The sequence below is a fragment of the Artibeus jamaicensis genome, unplaced genomic scaffold (assembly GCF_021234435.1).
Source record: "Artibeus jamaicensis isolate MK-2021 breed Jamaican fruit bat unplaced genomic scaffold, CSHL_Jam_final contig_777, whole genome shotgun sequence".
NCBI classification, from domain to species: Eukaryota; Metazoa; Chordata; class Mammalia; order Chiroptera; family Phyllostomidae; genus Artibeus; species Artibeus jamaicensis.
This window is the reverse complement of record NW_026521966.1, coordinates 2,496,821-2,519,219: the sequence shown is the minus strand read 5'-3', so window position 1 is coordinate 2,519,219 and position 22,399 is coordinate 2,496,821. Positions and strand designations below refer to the sequence as shown.

The 22,399-nt window shown below is 41.6% G+C and overlaps 1 protein-coding gene and 1 pseudogene across 3 annotated transcripts in view; one reads left to right on the top strand and one right to left on the bottom strand.

Annotated features, from left to right (window-relative positions):
• Positions 1 to 22,399, bottom strand: part of ZZEF1 (zinc finger ZZ-type and EF-hand domain containing 1) — a 111,301-nt gene that overhangs the window by 78,733 nt on the left and 10,169 nt on the right. For all 3 annotated transcript variants that reach the window (XR_008392873.1, XM_053672581.1, XM_037133064.2), the window contains exons 2-10: positions 19,182 to 19,326; positions 15,675 to 15,869; positions 12,755 to 12,926; positions 11,453 to 11,652; positions 9,818 to 10,028; positions 8,927 to 9,043; positions 7,375 to 7,553; positions 5,756 to 5,854; positions 1,654 to 1,745 (exon numbers count right to left, since the gene is read on the bottom strand). Coding sequence is in view for 2 of the 3 variants with exons in the window: in XM_053672581.1 (XP_053528556.1) it covers positions 1,654 to 1,745; positions 5,756 to 5,854; positions 7,375 to 7,553; positions 8,927 to 9,043; positions 9,818 to 10,028; positions 11,453 to 11,652; positions 12,755 to 12,926; positions 15,675 to 15,869; positions 19,182 to 19,326 (1,410 nt within the window). In the remaining variant the exon portion in view is untranslated. The remainder of the gene's footprint in view (positions 1 to 1,653; positions 1,746 to 5,755; positions 5,855 to 7,374; positions 7,554 to 8,926; positions 9,044 to 9,817; positions 10,029 to 11,452; positions 11,653 to 12,754; positions 12,927 to 15,674; positions 15,870 to 19,181; positions 19,327 to 22,399) is intronic.
• On the top strand, positions 13,146 to 13,465 carry LOC128628478 (60S acidic ribosomal protein P1-like; annotated as a pseudogene).

Sequence of the window (22,399 nt, the reverse complement as noted above, 5' to 3'; positions counted from 1 at the left end):
TCAGAGCAAACTGGAGTCGCTCAGGGAGAGACTGAGTTGTGTGGCCTTGGGAAGAGGGCTAGAGTGGCAGCCACAGTTGTCCCTGTGCTGAGTCCTTCTCCCATTCCATCCACAGACAACACCTTTCCTGGGTCAAGCACTTCCCTCCACAGGATGTGGACCTGGGGAGATCCACTGGCCTGGCCCTGCCAAGAAATCAGCTAGCTTTCTGTAGCCTGGGTCTACTGCAGTCTTTCTTGGAAGGCTCTTCAGGAGGTCCAAACTCCTTGCCCTGCTTAGGAACTGGCTAGCTGCAGGCAGCCTGGGACCACCATAGTCTTTCAGAGGGTGTCAGACACACACAGGGAAAGCCTGAGTAGTGTGGCTCTAGGGCAAGGGCCATTTTTTTTCTTCACATGCCCTGACCTGGTGCCACTGTTCCTGTATAGAGTCCTCCCTCCAGAGGGCCAAATCTTAATCTGTTTATCCTGATAAACTCTACTGGTCTCACCCTGATGGCTCCCCGAGACCCTGCCTTACCACAAAGGCCCACTGCCCGAGACAGGTAGCAGCTGCCCTTGAGGCACCCTGAGACTTTTGCTGACTGGCCGCGGATCCAGTGTTGGTGCCAAGTTTGAATCTGTATCAGCTGGCTCAACCTCACTTGCCTCTACCTGGAGACTTGAACCTGCCTTACAGAACTTGCTTACACTGGAGGCTCTTTTAATGGCTGAGCCCAACAGGTAGTCACAGGTGGAAGTCAAATCTTGGAGTACCTTGGGCCTTTTGCTGACCTGCCCCAGGCTCAATACTTGTGGAAGCTGGCCTCCATATGTGGCTTGGGCCCCCTCATACACACTCAGGCCCAGCAGAGGCAGCCAGCAAACACAGATCTCTTTGTAGCTCCTAACAGGTAGCTCAGGGTGAGTCACAGACAGCATCTGACATTGACCTGTACCTGAGTACCTCCCAAGAGGCCTCAGAACAAACACACCCAGTGGCAGGCTTCAGACTACAGCAGAACATGACCTACACAGCAGACACCAGACCCTGCTGGGATAAATTACACTTCATGGTGTCAACCCTTGCACAGCAGCTTGTACACTGTGGTCGGGTCAGTCCTCACAGCCAGCCAGCCTGGAGTCAACCCCACCTACGGATGGGCCAAGAGCAATCAAGACTCAACTACAACAGGAGGGCTCACATAACCCACACAAGGGCATTCAGGGAGCACCTAGCTCAGCTGATCAGAGAGACTGTGCCAAATGAGCCTCACAGGACACCTACTACATAGGTCACCCTGCCAAGACTGGGAGACATAGCAGATCTACCTAATATGCAGATACAAATACAGAAAGGCAGACAAAATGGGGGGGGGGCAACAAAGAAACATGCCCCAAATGAAAGAACAGGAGAAATCAAATCTATTACGTCCAGGAAAAGTTAGAAGGCTGCATCCCAAGAAATGATTCCTTACCTTTCTCAACCACTATGTTCATACCACTCACAGACTTAACAATCTATTCACCTCTGTGTCCCTGACCTCTGCTACAGGCCTGACACAGAAAAAATCATTAAGTGTTCAGTGAAAAACCAGGACACACACCTCTAAACTGTAAACCTATTTTTCAAAACAGTAGTATCCTTGCTTAAAGAAAATAGCATGAGAGTTACCATAATTCTGATCTGTGTAACTTGGAAGGCAGATTCAGTCGCTGTAGAAAAAATAGTACTTGCTCTGGTTTTTCCAGTCTCTGTGAGAAAACCTGCAAAATGGAAAAACTAAGTTAGAATGACTAACTCATTTGTTTTAATCCTAAGAACTACGATCAACAAAACAAACCATATCCTTTGAGATAGGCAATAACTAGATTCATAGACATTAGAAAAAGACTTTTCTGGGCAGATGCAACCCTGCGGACAAGCCCCTAGGGAACAGACCACAGCTGGATACAACTTTCTCAGGGCACAGTCATCTCAAACTGTGTAGGCAGTGCTACTCTGAAGTACCCATACAGAAACAAAAAAGTTTACCCAAACTGTGACTTTAATTCAGAGACAAAAGACTGGAAAGTCAATCATCTTTGGGCACCATTCCTAAAACCATGACTGATGTTGGACCCGACTGACAAAGGCAAGCAGGCGTAGCAGCCAAAAGAGGGATTAGATGGCTTTTAGAATACTCTGTTAGGAAAGATCGTGAAAGACTTTGAAATGAAAAGATTGCTGGGTGTTCCGTGCAGAACCCCCTTTGGGTTATCGCCACCTTTCGTTGTCTCTGGGCTATTTTACAACTCTGTAAACTGTAGACTAATGACAGAGGCGCAAATGAGTCTTGTCCACACAAATAAAACTTGTGTTCTATGGAAATGCGGCTGGTTGCTCTCTGTGATTCTAACTAATTCTGGATGTGTACGTAGATTCCCGTCAGCATTCTTATTGGTCTGTGTGCATTTTATAAATTCTGCTTCGAACTGTTTGTAACGTCTTACTAATTCCCTCACTAATTAATGACATAAATAAGAAGTCTGACATGTTCACTTTATATTTGTATGAGATCACAGTTTACCTTTTTTGTTGCTAATTATCCTTTAATAATTCACAAAATGTCTGCTGGTAGACCGAAGGCAGCTTTTCTCTTTCAAACCTCCATAAAGGATAGAACTCGCATATTTGCTAAAGTCAGCACTAACCAACCATTCTTCCTAGGACCATGAATTGCTCTCAACCATTCTACTTTATCAAGATGAAAAGACTAAAACCAGTTTCATGCTTCTTATTTCATTACACTGAATTCGATAAAGAAAAACTTGTAAAGTTGAATGTCCACAAAATAATATGCAAAATTTGTTACCAACACCAAGAAAATTAAATCCAAAGGAACATTTACTAATTCATAGAAATAAGCAATTATATAATCTAATTCTACCAGATAGTAATTCTGCAATTTTAATAAACCATATAGCCACAAAAGTCACACAAATTCTATTAAACAGTAATACTAAAAACTACATCCATTATTAAACTGTCACTTTCCCAGGAGTCTGGATGATTCTATCTAATCAAATCTGTTGTAAAGGCTGAGATACTGCCTAGAAATTAACTAATTAGCACTTTTAATTAGTCTCAAAATAGCCAAAAACAGTATAAACTTTAGGTCAAAAGAATCAGACTCTTTTTAAATAACATTGCCAGCAAACACACACTTAAGCACTTTTTAGGCCAAAACAAACAAACAAACAAACAAATAAATAAATAAAGCTTAAGAAGTAAGTAAATAAAACCTTTGACCTTGGTAAAACACCAGCTCGTGTGTCTCAGTATGATATTGTAAAACTACATTTGTTTCGATAACATGCCCCCATGCCCAAATGATTCTCTTAGAATGCCAGGGGAAAAAAAAAACAAATTTAAAGAATTTAATACAGCTGTCCCTTCAGTTATGTCGGCGGCACCTTGTACTCCTTGGCAGCACCAGACCAGTGGCCTTGGCCCACAGGCGAGTGAGCTCTCTGGCTGCCCACAACGGTTCTGACACTCTGGGCAGCAAGCAGCACTTGGCTGGGACTGATACTCCCCACAGTTGGAGAACTTACCAGTGAAAAGAACTTCCCCCCAGAAGGGGGAGAAATAAGTCATCCCCCAAACCCAACAGTTCTGTCTGTGAGGACTTTCCCCTGTCCCTCCTTTGTCCTCAGGCTGTTTCCGCAGTAGAGCAAGGAAGACCAAAACCTACTCTGAGTCACAAGACACAGACAGTTATGGCTGTGGAGCGAGTGGCCGGGAGAAATGCAGTCTCCTCCCCCAAACTCGCACACACAACAGAAACAAACACTCCACAAACTACTACTAGTCCACAAAATCTAGGCAGGCATCCCCGGAGGAGATGGGAGGAGAGGTAGGAGGCAGACAAGACATAGGGAGAATAACACAATATTCAAATCAGATCACGCATAGTCCTTTAAGACACAGAATAGTGTTAAAAATCCATACAGTGATTTTTAAGACAATAAAAATACTCTGGCCCTGGCTGGTGTAGCTCAGTGGATTGAGCGAGGGTCTATGAGCCAAAGGATCACGGTTCGATTCCCAGTCAGGGCACATGCCTGGGTTGCAGGCCAGTTCCCAGCAGGGGACACAACAGAGGCAACCATACATTGATGTTTCTCTCCCTCTCTCCTTCCCTTCCCCCTCTGTTTAAAAATAAATAAATTAAAAAATACTCTGTATAATATTATAATAATGGGTATATGTCATTATAAATATATGTAATTATAAATCTGTTTAAACCCACAGAATATACAACACTAAGAGTGAACCCTATGGACTTTGGCTAATTATGATGTGTCAAAAGATGTTCGCCCTTGGTAAAAAAACAAAAACAAAAACAAAGTACCATTCTGGTAGAGTCATATGGATGCCTGGGGACACTCTGCACGTGTGGGGCAGATGGTATACAGGAAATATCTGTATCTTCCTCCAATTTTGTTGTACACCTAAAACTGCTCTAAAAAAAATAAAAATCCTTAAAAAAAAGATAGGCAAAGACATGGTTTGAAATGGCTATAAAAGTAAAAAAAGAAAAGATAAAATAAAATGAAAGAGAGGATTTTTAGTGGATGATGATGGCAGTATAAAAAATTTCATGATTTTGGGAAGATTCTGCCTTACGTGCTCCAGAGACAAAAATCCCGGTCCTCCTGAGCGTAAAGGGGAAGTGCAGAGAGCCTCTGGCAGAGTGGTCTTGCCTTTCCTGGCAAAGGGAAAAGAGCAAAGAGCTGCCACTGCCTCCTCCCGACCCTACTCTGGGTGCAGGTGACTGAGCAGCCTGCGGTAGCCTTCTGAACGGCAGGAAATGGGTGGCGCAATGAAGAAAATGTATTAGCAGAGGCCGAGCCGCTCAGGAAGGACTTCAAGAAGACAGTCTACTGCAAGAGTCTATTGCTTAACAAGACTACCAAGTAGAGGAGGTGCAATAAGAAAAAGCATGTTTTCTTAGAGATTTTCACTGGTTCTAAGAATGGATATGAGAAAGAAGACACAGAAGAGGGACCGCAGAGTACAAGCAGTCTGTATAGCTGTGAGGAGAGCCAAGGGGAAACCAAGTTCACAGCAATAAGGCCAGTTCCTTGCAGTGTTTGATAATTATTGGAACAGTCCACCTCCTTTACTGAATTGGCAACATTCAAAGCAGAACAGGGAATAGAAAGGGGACATATATAGGTGACTAACTGGCTGGCCAACAAGATGGATGAGGAAGACTCACAAACACCCCCCTGGATGAGGAAAACAACCTACAACAACTGACGATGAGAAGTATATCAGTGATTATCATGTTGAAAACAGGGAAGGAGTGAGGCTTCCCTTCCACACACTTCAAATGCCAGACTAGCCATATTGAAAAATACCCTTTTCTTAAATTATGTTTTCAGCTCTAGAGGGCACTGATCCACTGAGTTTCTTAATACTTAAAGATAATAAAATAGAAAGACAATCTGAAGTTTAAAAAGGTAACTTTTTATATTCCAAGAGGAAGAATCCTTGCTTTCAAGACTGAAGTCTCTCAAGTATCTTTGTTACAGGTGATCAACACCCAGCGGATTACAACCCAGTAATAAAGAAACCACACAAATGGTTCAGGGACCACTGCCAACAGTGGGAAAACCTGAAGTGACATCTGCATATGCTGGACATGTCGGACCAGGGTGTGCTTTCACACAGCTGTCTAGAGAGCCTGCTGTGGCCTTTTCATGCACTAGACAGACAGACCACTCACCGTCCCTTGTCCACGGTTCAACAAGGAGGTTTTCAGGCCCCGACTTCTCTTCTTTTCCTTTGACATCACAAGCCTGCAGAGTCAACTGGAGAGGCTTACCTGATCAAACAAAAGAGGGAGAGTGTGTTAAGCTGGAGCTACAAAAGAAATGAAAGCAAGTGTGCACATCAGGGGGGATGGTGTGCCTGTGACCATCCAGATTGCTGACTAAAAAGTTACACACTTACAAGTGATATTACTTCTGTTTTAAGCTGACACCATCTTTTATGCTTTTCTGAAAGACAAAGTACAGCTTATCTCCCTAAGTGATTTTAAAAAGAGGTTGCTAGAATAACTGCCAATCAGAAACAAAGTACAATGTGAGAAAGAGATTAATACCATCGATTTGACATATGGAGGTGGGAAACATTCCCAAAATACTGTTTTGGAGCCAACAGTTAATTTTATCTGTAATTGCATATATAAATAATGTTTTAGGGGTTTGGGTCTTGTTTCTTTAATATACCTCCAGGAAAATTATGAAATTGTAAGAATTATAAAAATCATCTTTTTCTATAATGATCAGAACACTTTTCTTTTTCCTTTGTTTTAATAATATAATGAATACCCACCAATGTCTAATCCAACCCAGAACTAGAACATTACCAATAACGAGCACTGCCCCCAAGTAATCCTCCTCATCCTGTGCTCCCTGCCCAAATAAATGCTTATCTGAATTGAAAACTTTTCTGGAGAGTATTTTCCAGACACTACATATCACTCTCATCCAGCCATACATGCAAGGGGCCCCCCACCTCTTCAAAAAAAATGACCTTTCCAAATTTAGGGAGGAAACTTAATTTATAAGACATCAATCACTTGACTTTAAAATTTGAACATAAAATAAATGAACTGATATTAAGGCAAAGGTACAAATATCATGGTGGAAATATCACAGCATTGCCTCTACTGTGGAAGAGGATGGGACCAATACTATACTTTGTGGATAGAAACTTTAGCCCTAGAGGCTGAATGGCCAATAAGCTGTTTCTCACGTGCCAACTGTAGTCATATGGGAGTAGCTGTATGGGCTCCCGTGTTGAGAAGCATTAGGAGGCCCCATCCTGGGCAAATAGAAAAGTGCTAAGATGGACTAGCCAGGAGGGGAAAGCGGTGGCAGTCATGTATGTACGTCTATATACGTCCTCCAACCAGCTATCACAGGGATATATTTGAAGACAAGGATCCTTTGCACTGCATCAGAGTTAGCTCCCTCCCTCCCCGAGATGAGAGGTACTCTGCCGTCCCAATTCTCTTGGCCTACACAATGAGACACTTCTGTACTTCCTCAATGATGGCTGTGACCAAATGGCCACCAAGCCAAAATGATTAAGCCAGTAAATCCTAGAAGTATAGCCTAGTAGACCCTCATGTCCTCTTCCCTTGATGCTGCCATAAATGAACCAACTTCCATCCCCTGCTCCCTGCCAACCCCAGTGGAGGAGGATATATTCATCCAGGAATTATGGTATAACTCCAGCAACCCAGTCCACAGTCTAGCCAAAAAGACAAGAAGATGCCAGAAAGTCGCACACAGACAATGGTTTGCTGGCTTGCCCCATCATGCCTAGGTCATTTACCATATTTAAGGAGTAGGTTCTGCCTGACTGATGCCATGGATGAGATGAGGGACAAGGCATCATAGTGTGTGTCCAGGTGGTCTGTCACAGTGCACAGAGAGCTCAGCACTTTAGCAACACTTCCTCTTGCTAGTGCAAAAGCCAGAAGAGTCAGCTCCACCTCTGGAGTAGAACAGCAGCTATAACCAAAAAGTAAAACTTCATTTCTTAACAACATAAAAAATCCAGGTAGCTCAAACCCCACGTAAATTGATCTCCCCAAGTAAAACAGGCCTGCTGTGTGCTTTTGATGTTTACCAGAAACACTTCTTCAAAATCCTTAAGATAAACTAAGGAAAGACTAAATCAACCCAAAGTATCAGGTAATTAAATCCTCATTTCTGTAACCTTAATCTGTAAATATTAAATAACACTAATAATATCAATTTAAAAAAGTCAAACTTTACAAACCAAAAATAAGCAGCTGCAATAAATCTCTGCTATTAAGAAAACTGGGTAGCCTGGCTAGTGTAGCTCAGTGGATTGAGCGCAGGCCTGCGCACCACATGATCGTGGTTCGATTCCCAGTCAGGGCACATGCTTGGGTTGTGGGCCAGTTCCCAGCAGGGGACTCACGAGAAGCAACCATACATTGATATTTCTCTCCTTCTTTCCTTCCCTTCCTCTCTAAAGATAAATAAATAAGTCTTTAAAAAAAATGTGGTTGGCCAGAGAATTAAGGATTTATTCCTTCAAGCACTGAAAACATATCTTAGCCCTGACCGGTGTGGCTCAGTTGGGTGGACATTCCCACAAAGTGAAAAGTCACTGGTTCAATTACTGGTCAGGGCATATGCCTGGGTTGTAGGTTCAGCCACTGGTCAGGCGCACGAGAGGCAACCAGTGTCTCTCTCTCACCCTCTCTTCTCCCTCCCTTCCTGTCTCTCTAAAAATAAATAAATAAAATCTTAAAAAACAAAACAAAACATGTTTTAGGTCTACTTCATATCACACTTCTCTGCCTTTTTAACGCACATTACAATGAAACTTTTAAAACTATCTAAGTACCCAGGGCCTGCGTTTTACTCTAGTACAGCAACACCCGTGGGGCTTACTGAGACAGAGCTCAGCGTCCCTGCACTAAGCAAGCCTGATATCAAGGTGCTCCCCTCCCAGTTTTATAGACAGTCAGGCTTGTCAGGTCTGTGCTGAGAGGTAAGCAGGTTCTGAGGAAGGCCATGGGCTAGGGATACACATGAACTGAGAAATTTTGTATTTTGGACTTTGGATCATCTGTTCTAACTGACTCAGAGGACTCCACCCTCCTCACCCCCAATTGGTAAGGTCAGGTGATATTGCTAGATAATGAAGTTTTATGGGTAAACTGTTATTTCACTTTCCCCTCAATAACCAAAAGCGAACCAGTTTTATTTACTGGGGCTCTTTAAAAGATTTATATATATATATACACACACACATGTACACATACATACATACACATTTTAAAAAAGAATTAACAAGTATACATGCCCTCTAGCCCCCACAAACCCCATCTCATTGACCTTGACTTTACCTAGTTATCCTTATGAGGAAGCTGTCTACTTCTTCCAGAACATTGGGAGACAAGAAAGTTGAGCCGTCCATGGACCCCGGTGAGAGGGACAGTGGAGGCATATGCTGTAGTGCTTTTCTAGAAGCGTAAAATGTAAAATTAGGACAAACCCAGGCAAAAATAAATTTAATAATCTACAAGACGGAAAAATAAATCATTAGGAGCCTGTCTTGATTAATCCCTCACAACCAAACAGAATGTGGTCCACAACGTAAACCATGCCGTTCCCCACGGCAGTCACTGCGCTGAGTCGTTTCCTGAGGTTTCTCTCTACACGTACGACACCAATACCCCACTGTTACTAAAGTTGGCTGTTTGCCTCGCTTGTTACTACTGGGTCTTTGTGCTCTAACAGTTCTTTAAAAGAAAATTTTTAAGGGTGCTCTACATTTGAAAATAAATGAGTTTAGTGGCCTTGAAAGATTTCACTCATTAGTGAAAAAAGCCCTCTTTGGACCCTGGAGTCCAAAGACCTAGATTCAACTGATCTATCACTGCCTAGTCATGTACTCAGGGAAGGTCGCAATATCCTCATCTATAAAATAGGGAAAATTTTTACAGGTACATTTCACAGTCTGAGTCAGTAAATAATACACACCATCTGAAAGTGCTTTATCCAATACAGAAATGTGAGTGGCTGTTTCCCAAAGGATAAGAAACAGGAATGGAGTATGTGACTGCCTCACAAGAATGGAGCTGAAGGCATAAACAGGAAACCATAGGGCATCTGGGACTGAGTGGCTGACTAAGTCTCCAGGATCAAAGGTCAAGGGCTGCTCGGTGATATCCCTGAAGGGTCAGAGAAGAATCAGTACGCCTTGATGTACATGGAAGGCAGAGAGTATGACTTACTGAGTGTTCCGCAGCACTGTCTGGACAAAGGCAGGGTTTGTCTCCATGGAAGCCGTCACCAGAGATGTCAGCAGAGACCAGTACCATATTGCAGAAGCGTCTGAGACTGAGACCCCAGACTTTTTAACTTTCTGAAAGCCAACAGCCCTCAGGCCGTGAATTCTCGTATCGCATCCATCACTAAGACAACGCTTTATGTTAATCTGGACATCTGTCAAGCACAAACAACAAATTCAGTATTGGATAAACTCTTCAGCTCAGCAAATCTAGGCTCCCAACTAAAAAAAAAAAAAAAAAAAAAAAAAAAAGCAAAACAGTAATTCAGATTTCAAAAAGAAAATTCTGAAGATATACCTTAAAACCAGAAATAAATAATGTGTGCAGTGGAGCTAGTACACAATAAACTTATCAAAAAATCATGGACCAATCTAAGGAATCATAAGAATAATGTATAAATACATGTATTTATGTAATACATGTAATGTAATATAATAATGTAAATTTTTACATCACAAGCTTCTTAGGAATTTAAGAGTCTTGAAAATTAACACAAAGAACATTTGAAAAATACTGATTAAATACATAGTAAAAATATTTATAGAATTTTTCACAAAGTTCTGAAATTTGGATTTAGTTATAAAACAGTAGCTCGGTCATAGCAACTGTAAGAATTTCTTTTTAATAATCAAGTCCAAATAGAGGACATAAGTGAGGCTCACTTTTAAGAGCTATCATAATTTCTTATTTGGGTTGGAGAGAAGAATGTGAGCCTTTGAAAAAGGACACAACTAAGAGCAAAGACCATCTCAGTACAAGGCGGGAAGCTCCTACTGCACAAGCGTAACTACTTCTTTGCCTAGGGGAGAGACACAAAGACTCTACCTCCCTAGGCCTCAGTTCCCTTGAGCAAAGAACACTTCTTTTGGCCCAGGAAAGCATTAGAAGAAATGAGACAAAACATGAAGCATTCCGGTTCCCTGAATGAAATAAGCCTGGAAAGAAATCACAGAATTGTGATTATTTCCAAAATGCTATGTGTGAAGCAAGGTTATAATAGTATAAAAATGGAAACAACCTAAATGTCCAAAAATAAAAGCGCTGGTTAAAATTAAGGCATAATCTTATAACACTAAAGAAAGGTGTGCATGAATATATATGACAACATGTTAAAAAATTACAAAAGGGCATGTACAGAATATCACTGTTTTTGTTACAAGATATGTAGAGATAGATGTAAATATATATATATAACCCTACTTTTTATGTGTGTAGGTGGGTGTAAGTACACATAAATATACAAATACAAAAAAGGTCTGGAACGATCCACCCCAACGAATTCACAGTGACAATATCCCTGAGTAGTGGGACTTCAAATATTTTTGTTTATATTTTTCTAATTTTCCAGTAAGAAAACAAGAATAACATATTTGTAACTTAAAAGTACTTTGCTGCTTTTCTATAACTTTTAAAAACACTGAACAGGTAAAATAATTTCATGTGCATCATGAGAAGCAAGTCAAATCTCCAAGAAAAACAGCTTCTCCACTTTAGAAGTCTTCCTGCTAAAACAATTATTTCCTTCCTCCCACCCAATGCCCTTAGTTAGAACGGCAAGACACTTCTTGGTTGACTCACAGAGCTGAGTGATGTTAGCATTTTCCAGCAGTGTCACATAGCCGGTGACATTGCTGGGAATGTGCACATCACGGACTTCCTGAAGATCGCAGGCATTCCTCCCCACTGCTACTGTCACCTGCTGCGGCATGTAGCTCTGGTCAGCGGCAGCAACGGCAATGGACAGGTGCCTAAGCACAACATCTGGCTTCATTTTTAAACTGGAAAAAAAGGAGAACAGAAACTACAAATGTTCATATATGTCAAGAACTTGCAGGTTCCATGAGTCTCATCTCCAACATCTTATATTTAACATTTCCCAAAGACTGATTTTCCTAAAACCAATTAACTTCAAACACTGGCTGTTAGTTTCATAGTCCTTGTGACTTTCCCAATTCTCTAAAATTCATTTCCGTTTAAGATTAACCTTATAATCCTTTTAAGCTATTAGTACAGACAGAAAAGCACAATATGAACATTCTAGCAAAATTATTTTACCTGGTAAGAAGCAAATTCTAAACTGCATCCAAAGAACTAAGTATATTTCCTCATCTGTAAATTACGTGGCTAAAGGTTATCTCCTCTATGAGAAGACTGACAATTATTTCTATTTCCACCACCTATAATTAACCTGTTCTCTGAAGGGATAGATGAAAAATTAAACAGCAGCTTCAGAACTTCAAGAAACATCAGTTTGCTGTCACCAATTCCACTCCGGGATTCCTGACCACCCCGTTCCCTCTTCCTCTTCTAAACTAGTCAACTTAGTTGATACAGATTTTTTTTTTTAATGTACAGTAAGGATCTTAAAAAGTAAAATCACATGTTATAAGTACTTGCCCCTGAGTGTAATATCACTCCTTGTGATATTAATTTTCCTAAGACACTAGTGAAAAGACCTGAAATCAGTATCATAAAATATTAGTCAAATGTTATTTTATCCCTTAAAGTACCAAGAAATTATCCATGTTTATGACTATATAAATCAAGATACATGATAATTTATGATTCCTTTCACTTGATTCTTTTTTTTAAAGATTTTACTTATTAACAGAGGGAAAGGGAGGGAGAGAAACATCTATGTGTGGTTGCCTCTCATGCGCCCCCTACTGGGGACCTGGCCTGCAACCCAGGTATGTGCCCTGACTGGGAATTGAACCACCACGATCCTCTGGTTCACAGGCCCGCCCTCAATCCACTGAGCTACACCAGCCAGGGCTCTAAATTTTTTAAAATAATTTTTTAACACATTGATGGGATAAGAGAAAGAAAGCGGGTAATTTGCTTTGACTTTCACTCAAAAATTGGTATCATACCACCCACCGAATCCAGTGTGAGCGGGCACTGCCATCTGATTGCCAGTAGGATGACGTTTCTCCGTTTGTCATCTTGTCAATGTCTGCGGGGTTGGAGGATGTTTCTATACGAGCATAGCACTTGGCTATTGACTTGAATTTATCCATCTCTGGGCTTCTAGTTAGGTCTCCAGGGCTTTCTGCAAGGAAAACCAGATTTTATCATGTGGCATCTCTCTCATAAAGGGAAAAACGGGGGGTCATTTAAAATATCTATCCTCTTTCCCCAGCTGCCAGTAAGGTGCTTGGTCCTTCCAAGGAAGCTAATGTAGAGTTGGGGTGAGGCCCTCACTTCACTTAGCAACTAGCATTGTGCCAGGCAGTGCTCACCTGCTGCTTGCCCAGCACTTGGCCACACCATGACCTTCCTCTCAGAACCTGCCTGCATCTCCTCAGCCCTCATCCTGCATTATGATGAGGTGACAGTGATGGAGGATAAGGTCAACACCTTCATTAAAGTAGCCAGTGTAAATGTCCAACCCTTCTGGCCAGGCTTGTTCGCCAAGGCTCTAGCCATTGTCAACATCAGGAGCCTCATCTGCAGGCTGGACCTGCCCCAGCAGGAGGCCCTGTCCCTTCCACCACTGCCAAAGAGAAGAAAGTGGAAGCAATGAAAGAAGAATCTGAGGAGTCTGATGATGACACGGGCTGTAGTCTTTTGGCTAAACCTCTTTTGTAACACATTCCATAAAACACTAAACTGAAAAAAATATATCTAACAGAAATACACTTGGCACTTGGCCCTAGAGAAAAAAAAAGTTTATTGAATCTCTCCTTCCAAAGAACTCATATAAAGCAGAAATTGGCCAAAGAGTGCTCCATGAGCTCATTATAGTACAGTACTTAAATCACTGATATATTTGCAAAACCATGCCAAGAAAGTAATGGTTTATAGTTTAATTTACATTTCTTTAATTATAAGTAAAACTTATTAAGCCATTTGTTTTTCTGAGTGTGAGCTGGTCTTACCCTTATATATTTTCTACTGGGTCACAAGTCTTATTATTTTATATATTTTACATATATTATATAATGGATATATACACACATAATAAATAGGTAATATTTATTGAGTGTTAACTGTGACCTGGGCATTTTTTCATACATGTTCTATGTATTAATTCATCTTGGAGATGAGGAAACTAAGGCACAGAAAGTCAAGTAATTGCTCAAGGTCAGTGTTAGTAAAAAATCGAGTCTGTCATAATGTTACAAAATACGCAAGGTTTATCCAGAAGAAGTCCAGCCATTGTTAATATAATGGGAACGGTTTGCACAACACTGGTGTAACCTGGCAGCCAAGGAGAGTGGACTGGAATGCACATGCATGAACAATAACAACTTCACTGTACTAGTCAGTGGGGGCAGTTGGATGCCACTGAGTGAGCACGTGTACTGTGTGGCCATTGCATTCAAAATGACTAAGCGATCAGAGCAAGAAATATGCACCAAATTTTGCATTAAGCTTGAACATTCCTCTGCGGAAACTACTCAGATGATTCACAAAGCTGCAGCTATGCACAACTGGTGATTGGTAGCTTCATCATGACAATGTACCTGCCAGTGCATCATGTCTTGTGCAGAGTTTTTTGGTGAATATCAAATCACCCAGGTGACTCAGCCCCACTACAGATCAGATTTGGTGCTCTGAGACTCCTGGCTTTTTCCAAAACTAAAATCACCTTTGAAAGGGAAGAGATTTCAGACCATTGATGAGATTCAGGAAAATGTAATGGGACAGCTGATGGGACAATGACTGGGAGAACTGTGTGAGGCCTTTTTTGAAGGGTCTGAGGCATTACTGTCTTATGTACAATGCTTCTTGTATCTTGTATCCTCTTTAATAAGTGTCTCTATTTTTCATATTATATGGATGGATACCTTCTGGACAGACCTTGTATTTTTGTTCCCTAGAACGTCATTTGTTGTTTTGCTATACAGAACTTTAAATTTGCATATAGTCTAATTTATTAATCTTTTCTTTTGTAGTTTCTGAGCTTTCTATATTGCTTAGAAAGGTTTTTCCATGTTAGAGTTTTTATAGCATGGAACTATTTACTTCTAATACTCTTAAAGTTTTCTTTTTAGTTGAATTTTTTTTATCTATTTGAAACTTATTTTAGTGAATAAAATGGGTCAAGAATCTAGTTTAATTTTTTTTGTCAGTGGCTAACCCATTGTCCTCACCCTACACACTACTAATTCATCTTGCCATCTGGTCTTCAATACTAACTACATCTGGTACTACATTCCCACATCTACTGGACTCTATTGAGTTCCACAGACCTCTCTAGTCACATCACAACTTTTGTTGTGAGTCTAAGTGTCTGAGTCATCACTAAGTGAGTCTATAGTGGCTTCCCTCATTTATTCAACAGCTACTCAAAGAATACAATTTATTCAGCAGGGATACTTCCAGGAGCTAAGGGTGATGAAATGAATAAGACAGACAAAAATGCAAGTAAATAGTAATGCTACCACTTCAGATAATAAGTGCAATTTATACCATTACACCTGCAAAGGTGATAGTGACCAGAGATGGGAAATGGTGGGGGGTGGGGGCATTAATTAGAGAGAATAATGAGAAAAGACCTCCCTGAAGTCACACCTAAGAAGTTGCCTCAATGATGAGAAACCAGTGTGTTAAACAGGAAGGAAAAAAGGAAGGAAGGAAAGGAGGGAGGGAGGGAGGGGAGGAGAAGGGAGAAGTGGGGCAAGGAGGGAGAAGAAAGAGTGAGAGGGCAGGTCATATTCTTATGTGACAAGTGGTCACCATTATATTTTAAGGAAAAAAAGGCAGGGAGGAGTGGTTCATCCCATCTTTAAACACTACTTTTGAAAGAAACGGTGATAAAGCATTTTCAGGACAACCCCTCACAGACACGTACCCTTTTCTTTTTGTACCAGCTCGTCCAGAGACTCCTTCAGAACAGAAGCCCTCATGGTGCACATGTTATTGCAGTGGTCCAGCATGGGGTAGGGGATGGCCACGCTAGAGAGCCGATTGCGATGCAGGAAGCGCAGTATCATGGATGCGTGAACACCTCGGCCTTCCTTGGACTCCGAAAATATGTCTATGAAACCTAAGCAGACAAAATCCATTTTTGGTATTTTTGGGAACCCAACCAAAATAGTTTCCACATCCCCTTCCCGGTTGGCCTATCTGAATTGGCTGAATTAAAAAGCAGCCATTAAGAATCTTCACTGAGCCCTGGCTGGTGCAGGTCAGTGGACTGAACACAGGCTGTGAACCAAAGGGTCCCGGTTCAATTCCCGGTCAGGGCACATGCCTGGGTTGTAGGTCAGGTCCCCAGTGGGGGCCATGTGAGAGGCAACCACACATTGATGTTTCTCTCCCTCTCTTTCTCCTTCCCTTTCCCTCTGTCTAAAAATTTTAAAAAAAGAATCTTTATTGATATTTTTCGCTTTAATCATTTCATAATCTAAACAAGTTTTTAAGAAATGAACTAGTAGTAATCTCAATTTTAAAATTAATTTCATTTGAATGTAATACAATTTTAGAAGACTTAGAACAACAACTATTTGTTTCAATCCAAACTACAAAAACTTATAAGCATTTAAATACTAACTAGAAGTTTTTAAAGAAGTTTTGCTTATAGAATATGGGCTGGGAGTAATTATCATATTTGAGAGCAAAAGCATTACAGCTTTCACACTAAAGAAAACAATGATAATAATAAGAACACTACCCTGACCACAACTTCTGATGGCATTTTATAGTTTATCAGACGCTCTATGCACGTCCTCTCATTTGCCCTCCCGGTAAGGCTGGGGAGGGGCGAGGAAAGCACCAAAGGTACTGGTGGCCTTGTTGTGCAGCTGAGGAAACTGAGGCTCGGGAGACACACCAGAACACCAAAAAAGGGGTGGGGCCGGGAACATCCCCTTGCACTGCCTCCCAGTGCTCCTCCCGCCACCCCAGTTTTCTCTTTCCACTGTGACTCCTCTGGACTCCGCGCCCTCTGTCCTTCCCTCTGGCCACTGTCCAGGCTCTGATCGCACCACGTACTGTTCACAAACCTGCCCAGACTTTCTAAGTGGCTCCCCTTACCACCCTTTTTCTGCCATTAACCCAAGTAATCTGACAAAAGCACTACATACACTACATCTGCCCGTTTTAAATCTGTTTATGGTCCCCCAACACCTACAATAACATGCCTTGAACTGAGCTGCCCAGGAGGAGTGTTAGGGTCAAGTGAAGGGAGGACGAACATGGCAGCTCTCTCAGGACGGGAGCTCAGATGCAGTTGTAGATTCGGGGGAATTTTTCTTTTTTTTAACTTTCTAATAAAATGTAACATACGTAACAGAAAGTACGTGTACTATAATTGTATCACTTGATGAACTTTCACAAACTGAACACACCCATGTAAGCAGCACCCAAGAGCAAAACTCCAGAAGTCTGTAGGAGAAATTGTTTTAAGTGTAAATAAACAGATATATTAGAGCTGATGAAATCTCACATTCACTTTTAAGATTAAACATGAGGCCAAGAAGAAATTTTGTACTTGAAGCAGCCCATTTTGATTACGGCCCCTGCACAAACCTTGAAGGCACTGGTCTGACCTCCCAAGATGCAAAAGTCTGTGCCATCTCTTGCCCTCCTTGCACAATTTTCCTTTTATTAGCAGATCCCCATAGTAATGCCCAAACCTCAGACTGCTGATGCTGCACTGATCTGCTCAGAACCTGTGTGAAAAAAGACTGATCCTTGTCACAGAAAATACTTCTTCATATGTTGAAATGAGCAATGAATTCATTAAAGGTGCTGTCTCTCTTTTAAACACTAAACACCAATACAATGAGATACAAAAGGAAAAAGTTTCAGATTGGGTTAGAAAAACCAACTATGAAACTGAAACCCCATCAGAAAGGTGAGCTCAGCTTACCAAGGTCTGTCCTAAAACCATGATAAACAATAATTTCAACTTGGTGCTGACAGAACACTGTAGGTAGAAAGTCCTAAATTTTGACCCTGCTATGTAAGCGCCTTGGGATCTGGATCCCAACTTTTTCTAGCCTCGTCTCCCCCTCCTCCTACAGTCACCCAGAGCAACGGTGCACTGAGTACCATCTGTAGGTGGATTCCCTGGTCTTTCCTCTCCTTCCAAAACATCTCTTTGAGGTGCCCACATAAAGTTCCCGATGCTGCTACAAGCTGATAATGCAAAAGTAGGAATAACATGTAAATGCCAAAATATAAGGTAGCTAACCATTACACAAAGCATAATTTTAACTGCCACGAGAGGAGAAAAAAGGTAACATGTATAAGCTTACTTATATAACATTTTATAAACATGATATAACATATCCTCCCGAGTACACCAGAGAGGTCAAGAGCAATCCGATTTACAGTTAGGACTCTATCACACCTGCCTCCACTGCTGCCGTAGCTTGGCTCTACACCACTGGTGGCAAACATGAGGCCCAAGGGCCGAATCCCACACTTATCCAGTCTGGCACCTTGTTTCTACCCAGAGGCAGAAACAAGAGGCAGCGCCGAGCTCTTGCTTAACTGTTAAGGAGTAGTTACATTTATACAGTCTGAAAATTACATTAGGCCCTTTGAAGGCAACCTCAAGGCTGATGTGGCCCCCAGTGAAAATGAGTTTGACACCCCTGTGCACCAAGTATAATGACACTGAGTGCACAAAGCAGGAGACTAAGCAAGACTGAGACTAAAAGGATGGTGTGCAAAGTATATTTTTCCTTTCAAATTTGTTTTCTCTCTGGAAAAAGAGAGATAATTTTATTATGATGATTCTGTCTTCTGAGCACCCAAAAGAAACTATACAAAAACAAAGGCAAAGTTTTTCTGTACGTACAGTGTAGAGAAAGTATCATTTAATTCCAAGCTATTTTTATTCTTACTTAAAGTTCAGAGTGAAAGCTTTCTTAAAAAAAAAACCACCAACAGCCTACCATGTGCCAAAAAAGTGCTAAATGTGAGGACATGGCAGAAGCAAAAGAAAAGGTCCCTGCCCTACTGGGCTCACAGTATAAAGGACAAGACAGACATTTAATGAATAAGTAACTAGCTAATTACAATGCTACTATGTTGAAAAAAAAAGGATGCTAAGAGAACACACAATAGGCACCAGGAAAGGATTCTTGAGAGAGTGGAATAGAGAGATCCACTAAGAAAGGTAATCTCATGACAAAGGTTCATAAAAATGGGAGAATGGCTCAACCATCACTATACCAGGAAACAAAAGAGATGATCACACAGGACACTAATTCAGATCATGTGCCTTTCCAAGCACCTTTATTTCAGGGTGCCCACAGCTTACCTAATTACAACCGCAGTGCAGCAAAGTTCACTTTGGCTCTAAGAGAGGGCTCTTTAACATCTGGCACTCAGATGAGGGACTTACCTGGAACAAGAGAACAGGCTTGCAGTTGTCTGATGATGTGGCTCAGTTCCCCCTGGAGATTAGCTCCACTGGAATTCTTCAGGGCCTCCAACATGCTCTCAGCGTCAACTGTACCATCACCTTCGGCATCAAACTGGGCAAAAGCCTACAAAAAAGAGATGCAAGAAAATAAGGTCTGCTCCAAATTTTGATAAAATAATTTTTTCAAAATTATTTTGAAATAAATAACAATTTTCTTAAACAACTGGTCTTAAAAAACAATTGTTATTGTTGGAATATTGCATATATATCATTCAAATTACAAATAAATTCAGAATGGTAACTCCCTGTGCTTTGTGAAATGTGTGTATGTAAGTATTACTGCATACACATACAATTTTATCATTTCATCTCCCTTTCCAGAGAGTATACTTCCCTCTCCCAAATAATTTCAGAAGAAAGCAACCAATGCAAAATTTTCCACCTGGTTATAAAGTGCCAAATACAAGCTATAATTAAAGAGAACTGGCTTAGAGTAACCCTGCCACTCTAGATGGGCTTTTCTCTTCTCATATGAGAGCTAATGATTTATCTACGTCACAGCCGTGTTTTCAGTGACCTTTAACCATAATCTGACTTGCTCCCTATGCATGTTAGGGTCATCTGGGGAACTGGGTACAGCGTGGGATTCAGTGTGAATTCTGCTCTGTCACTAACTGGCTAGGTGATTTTATACATATTTCTTTGCCTCCTTAAGCCTCAGCTTCTTGATCTGAAAGGTGGAGCAAACATTACCAAACTTACTGGATTAAGTAAGAGGTGACCAGAGCCCCGTAACTGAAAGCACAGCAGCAGTGCAAGTGTCCCGTCTCCTTTCTGAATAGAGAGGAGAAGGGGTGTCACCCCTCCATTGCTCCTGACCCCATTCCCTCTCACATCTGTACTTCCTTCATTTAGCAACTTCCCCTCTCCCCAGGTCTCAGATCCTCCCTCATTGGTGGCTTCTTTCCTTCTGCTTATACACACACTCACGAACATCGCTCATCAGGAAACACTAGGAGTCTTCTACCCTCTTTTCTAAGTAATCCCTCTTTTCCTTCAAATGCCCACTCCTTTTCCTTATTTCCCTCCTTCATGAAGTATGGAAATGTCCCACTGAGACTTCATGACTAACGCAAATAGCCCTATTTCCACCACAGACCTCTGAACAATGCAATGTTTAATAGGAACATAGACAACCCCTTAGTTTGGGTCCAAAAACCAAGGACCTAAATGCAGGATGTGGGGGACAGAGGTTGGAAACAACATGTGAAAGAAGATTTCAGTACTTTTTGCCTCTACTCAAGGTAACAAGATAACACAAAAAGTTAATAGGGCCATAAGGTACGATGTTCTGCCCTGGCTGGTGTAGCTCAGTGGATTGAGAGCGGGCCTATGAACCAAAAGATCATGGTTCGGTTCCCAGTCAGGGCACATGCCCGGGTTGCAGGCCAGCTCCCAGGAGGGGACCCACGAGAGGCAACCATACATTGATGTTTCTCTCCCTCTCTCCTTCCCCTTCCCCTCTAAAGTTAAATAAATAAAATCTTAAAAAATATATTAAAAAAAATAAGGTACGATGTTCTAAAGGAGAGAAGATATCCCAATCTTTTCTGACTATACCCAATCAAGGAGGCTGAGGTAGTTTGGAAGCTAAACATCAAAAGGAAATGAGACACAGTAGAAGAAAGAGACCATGATGGGGAGACTAGGAACTGCCCCGTGAGGAACAGCCAAAGGACCATGGCATCTTCAGTGTGGCGAAAACAAGACTGGGAGTGACTGAGCCTTCTCTTCAACTGTCTGCTGAGCTGTCGTGGGAAGGAGCAGTTAAAATGAAGGTCATTAGCTAGAGGTCAGGGAAAAACTCATCGTAAAGGTGAACCTGCATACTGTCAGTGGGGTATAAAGATGGATTAGAGGCTCTGAGAAGGAATGTCCACTCCATTCCTTAAGGCTTCAGTGCAACAGCTAAACAACCAGCCATCAGGAGTGTTCAAAGAAGTCATACCAAACAACGCATTTACCTCTGCTCCCTCCTGAAGTTCCACCAAGACAAGGTTGTAAAGCAATGTTAAAGAACAAGCACAAAGAAGAGATGATGATGCAATAGCAACAAAATTTTAGAAGCCAGGAAGCAGGGGGATGAGCAGCATTGAGTTGGCTGACCCAAGAAGATGGAATCCTAAGCTGTACTGGGCAAAGTTGAGGAGCAAGCTGCTCTACCTACAGGGCTTCAAAAGACTTAGAGGCTGATAGCAATAGGTGCTGCTGAAAGTTCAGGTACTGGTGTAAAGTCCATTTTAGAAAGCAGTTAGAACTGACTGGACAAATGCTAATCTTAAGGTTTTTTGAGGGGAAATGGGTGACAATGAGATTGTGTCTATTTTTTAGAAAAGAGTTCTTAAAGAAATATATAATGATGTATGAAATAAAATGAACTCTTTGTGAATGAAAAGATTTGCTTCAACACAATTTGGAGGAGAAAGTAGGTGGTGTTTAGATGAAATAAAATTGGCCTTTTTTTTGGTAACTGTAGAAACTGGGTAAGTATGTGGGAATTCATGCTACTCTTATTTCTATTTTCCTGTGTTTAAGATTTTCCACTAAAGAGAAAAAAATAACAGATTCCCAGATTCCCAAATCTTCTTCCCAATCTTGGCAGAAAGTAGGGAGGTGGGGCGGGGGGAGTGTCTCTCTAGAGAGAGTCATATAGGGCGTCTCTGCATGTAAGTACAATTTTGTCATCTCATCTAGGAAATACCAGGTACAGTGAAACTGACTGCTACCCTGAAAATGGGGGACTGATGTTTACATGCTAAATATTGGAGACTCAACCTTGCCCTGGGGCTCCCAGAATGCTGGCGGCCAGGCTCATACCCTCCAGGTGAGAGCTGGGCAAGTCTTCCCTGGCGCACCCAGGAAGCCCGTGAGGACACACCTACAGATTCCGGCACTGGGGAGCTTGCCGTGACGGGGCCACGCCAACTCATCTCACAGTGACTTCCGCTGGTCAGGAGCCAGACGTGTAGAGCATCCGCCTTTTTAGTCTCCTTTCTTTTTTTTTTTTTTTTTTTTCAGTTGTCAAGTAGATTTTCTACACTGTCTCTCATAATCTTGACACACCTGAAGAGTTATAGGCCAGCTGTTCTGTGGCACATTTCTCGGCTGGGGTCGTGTCTGGCTTCCTCACGGACACA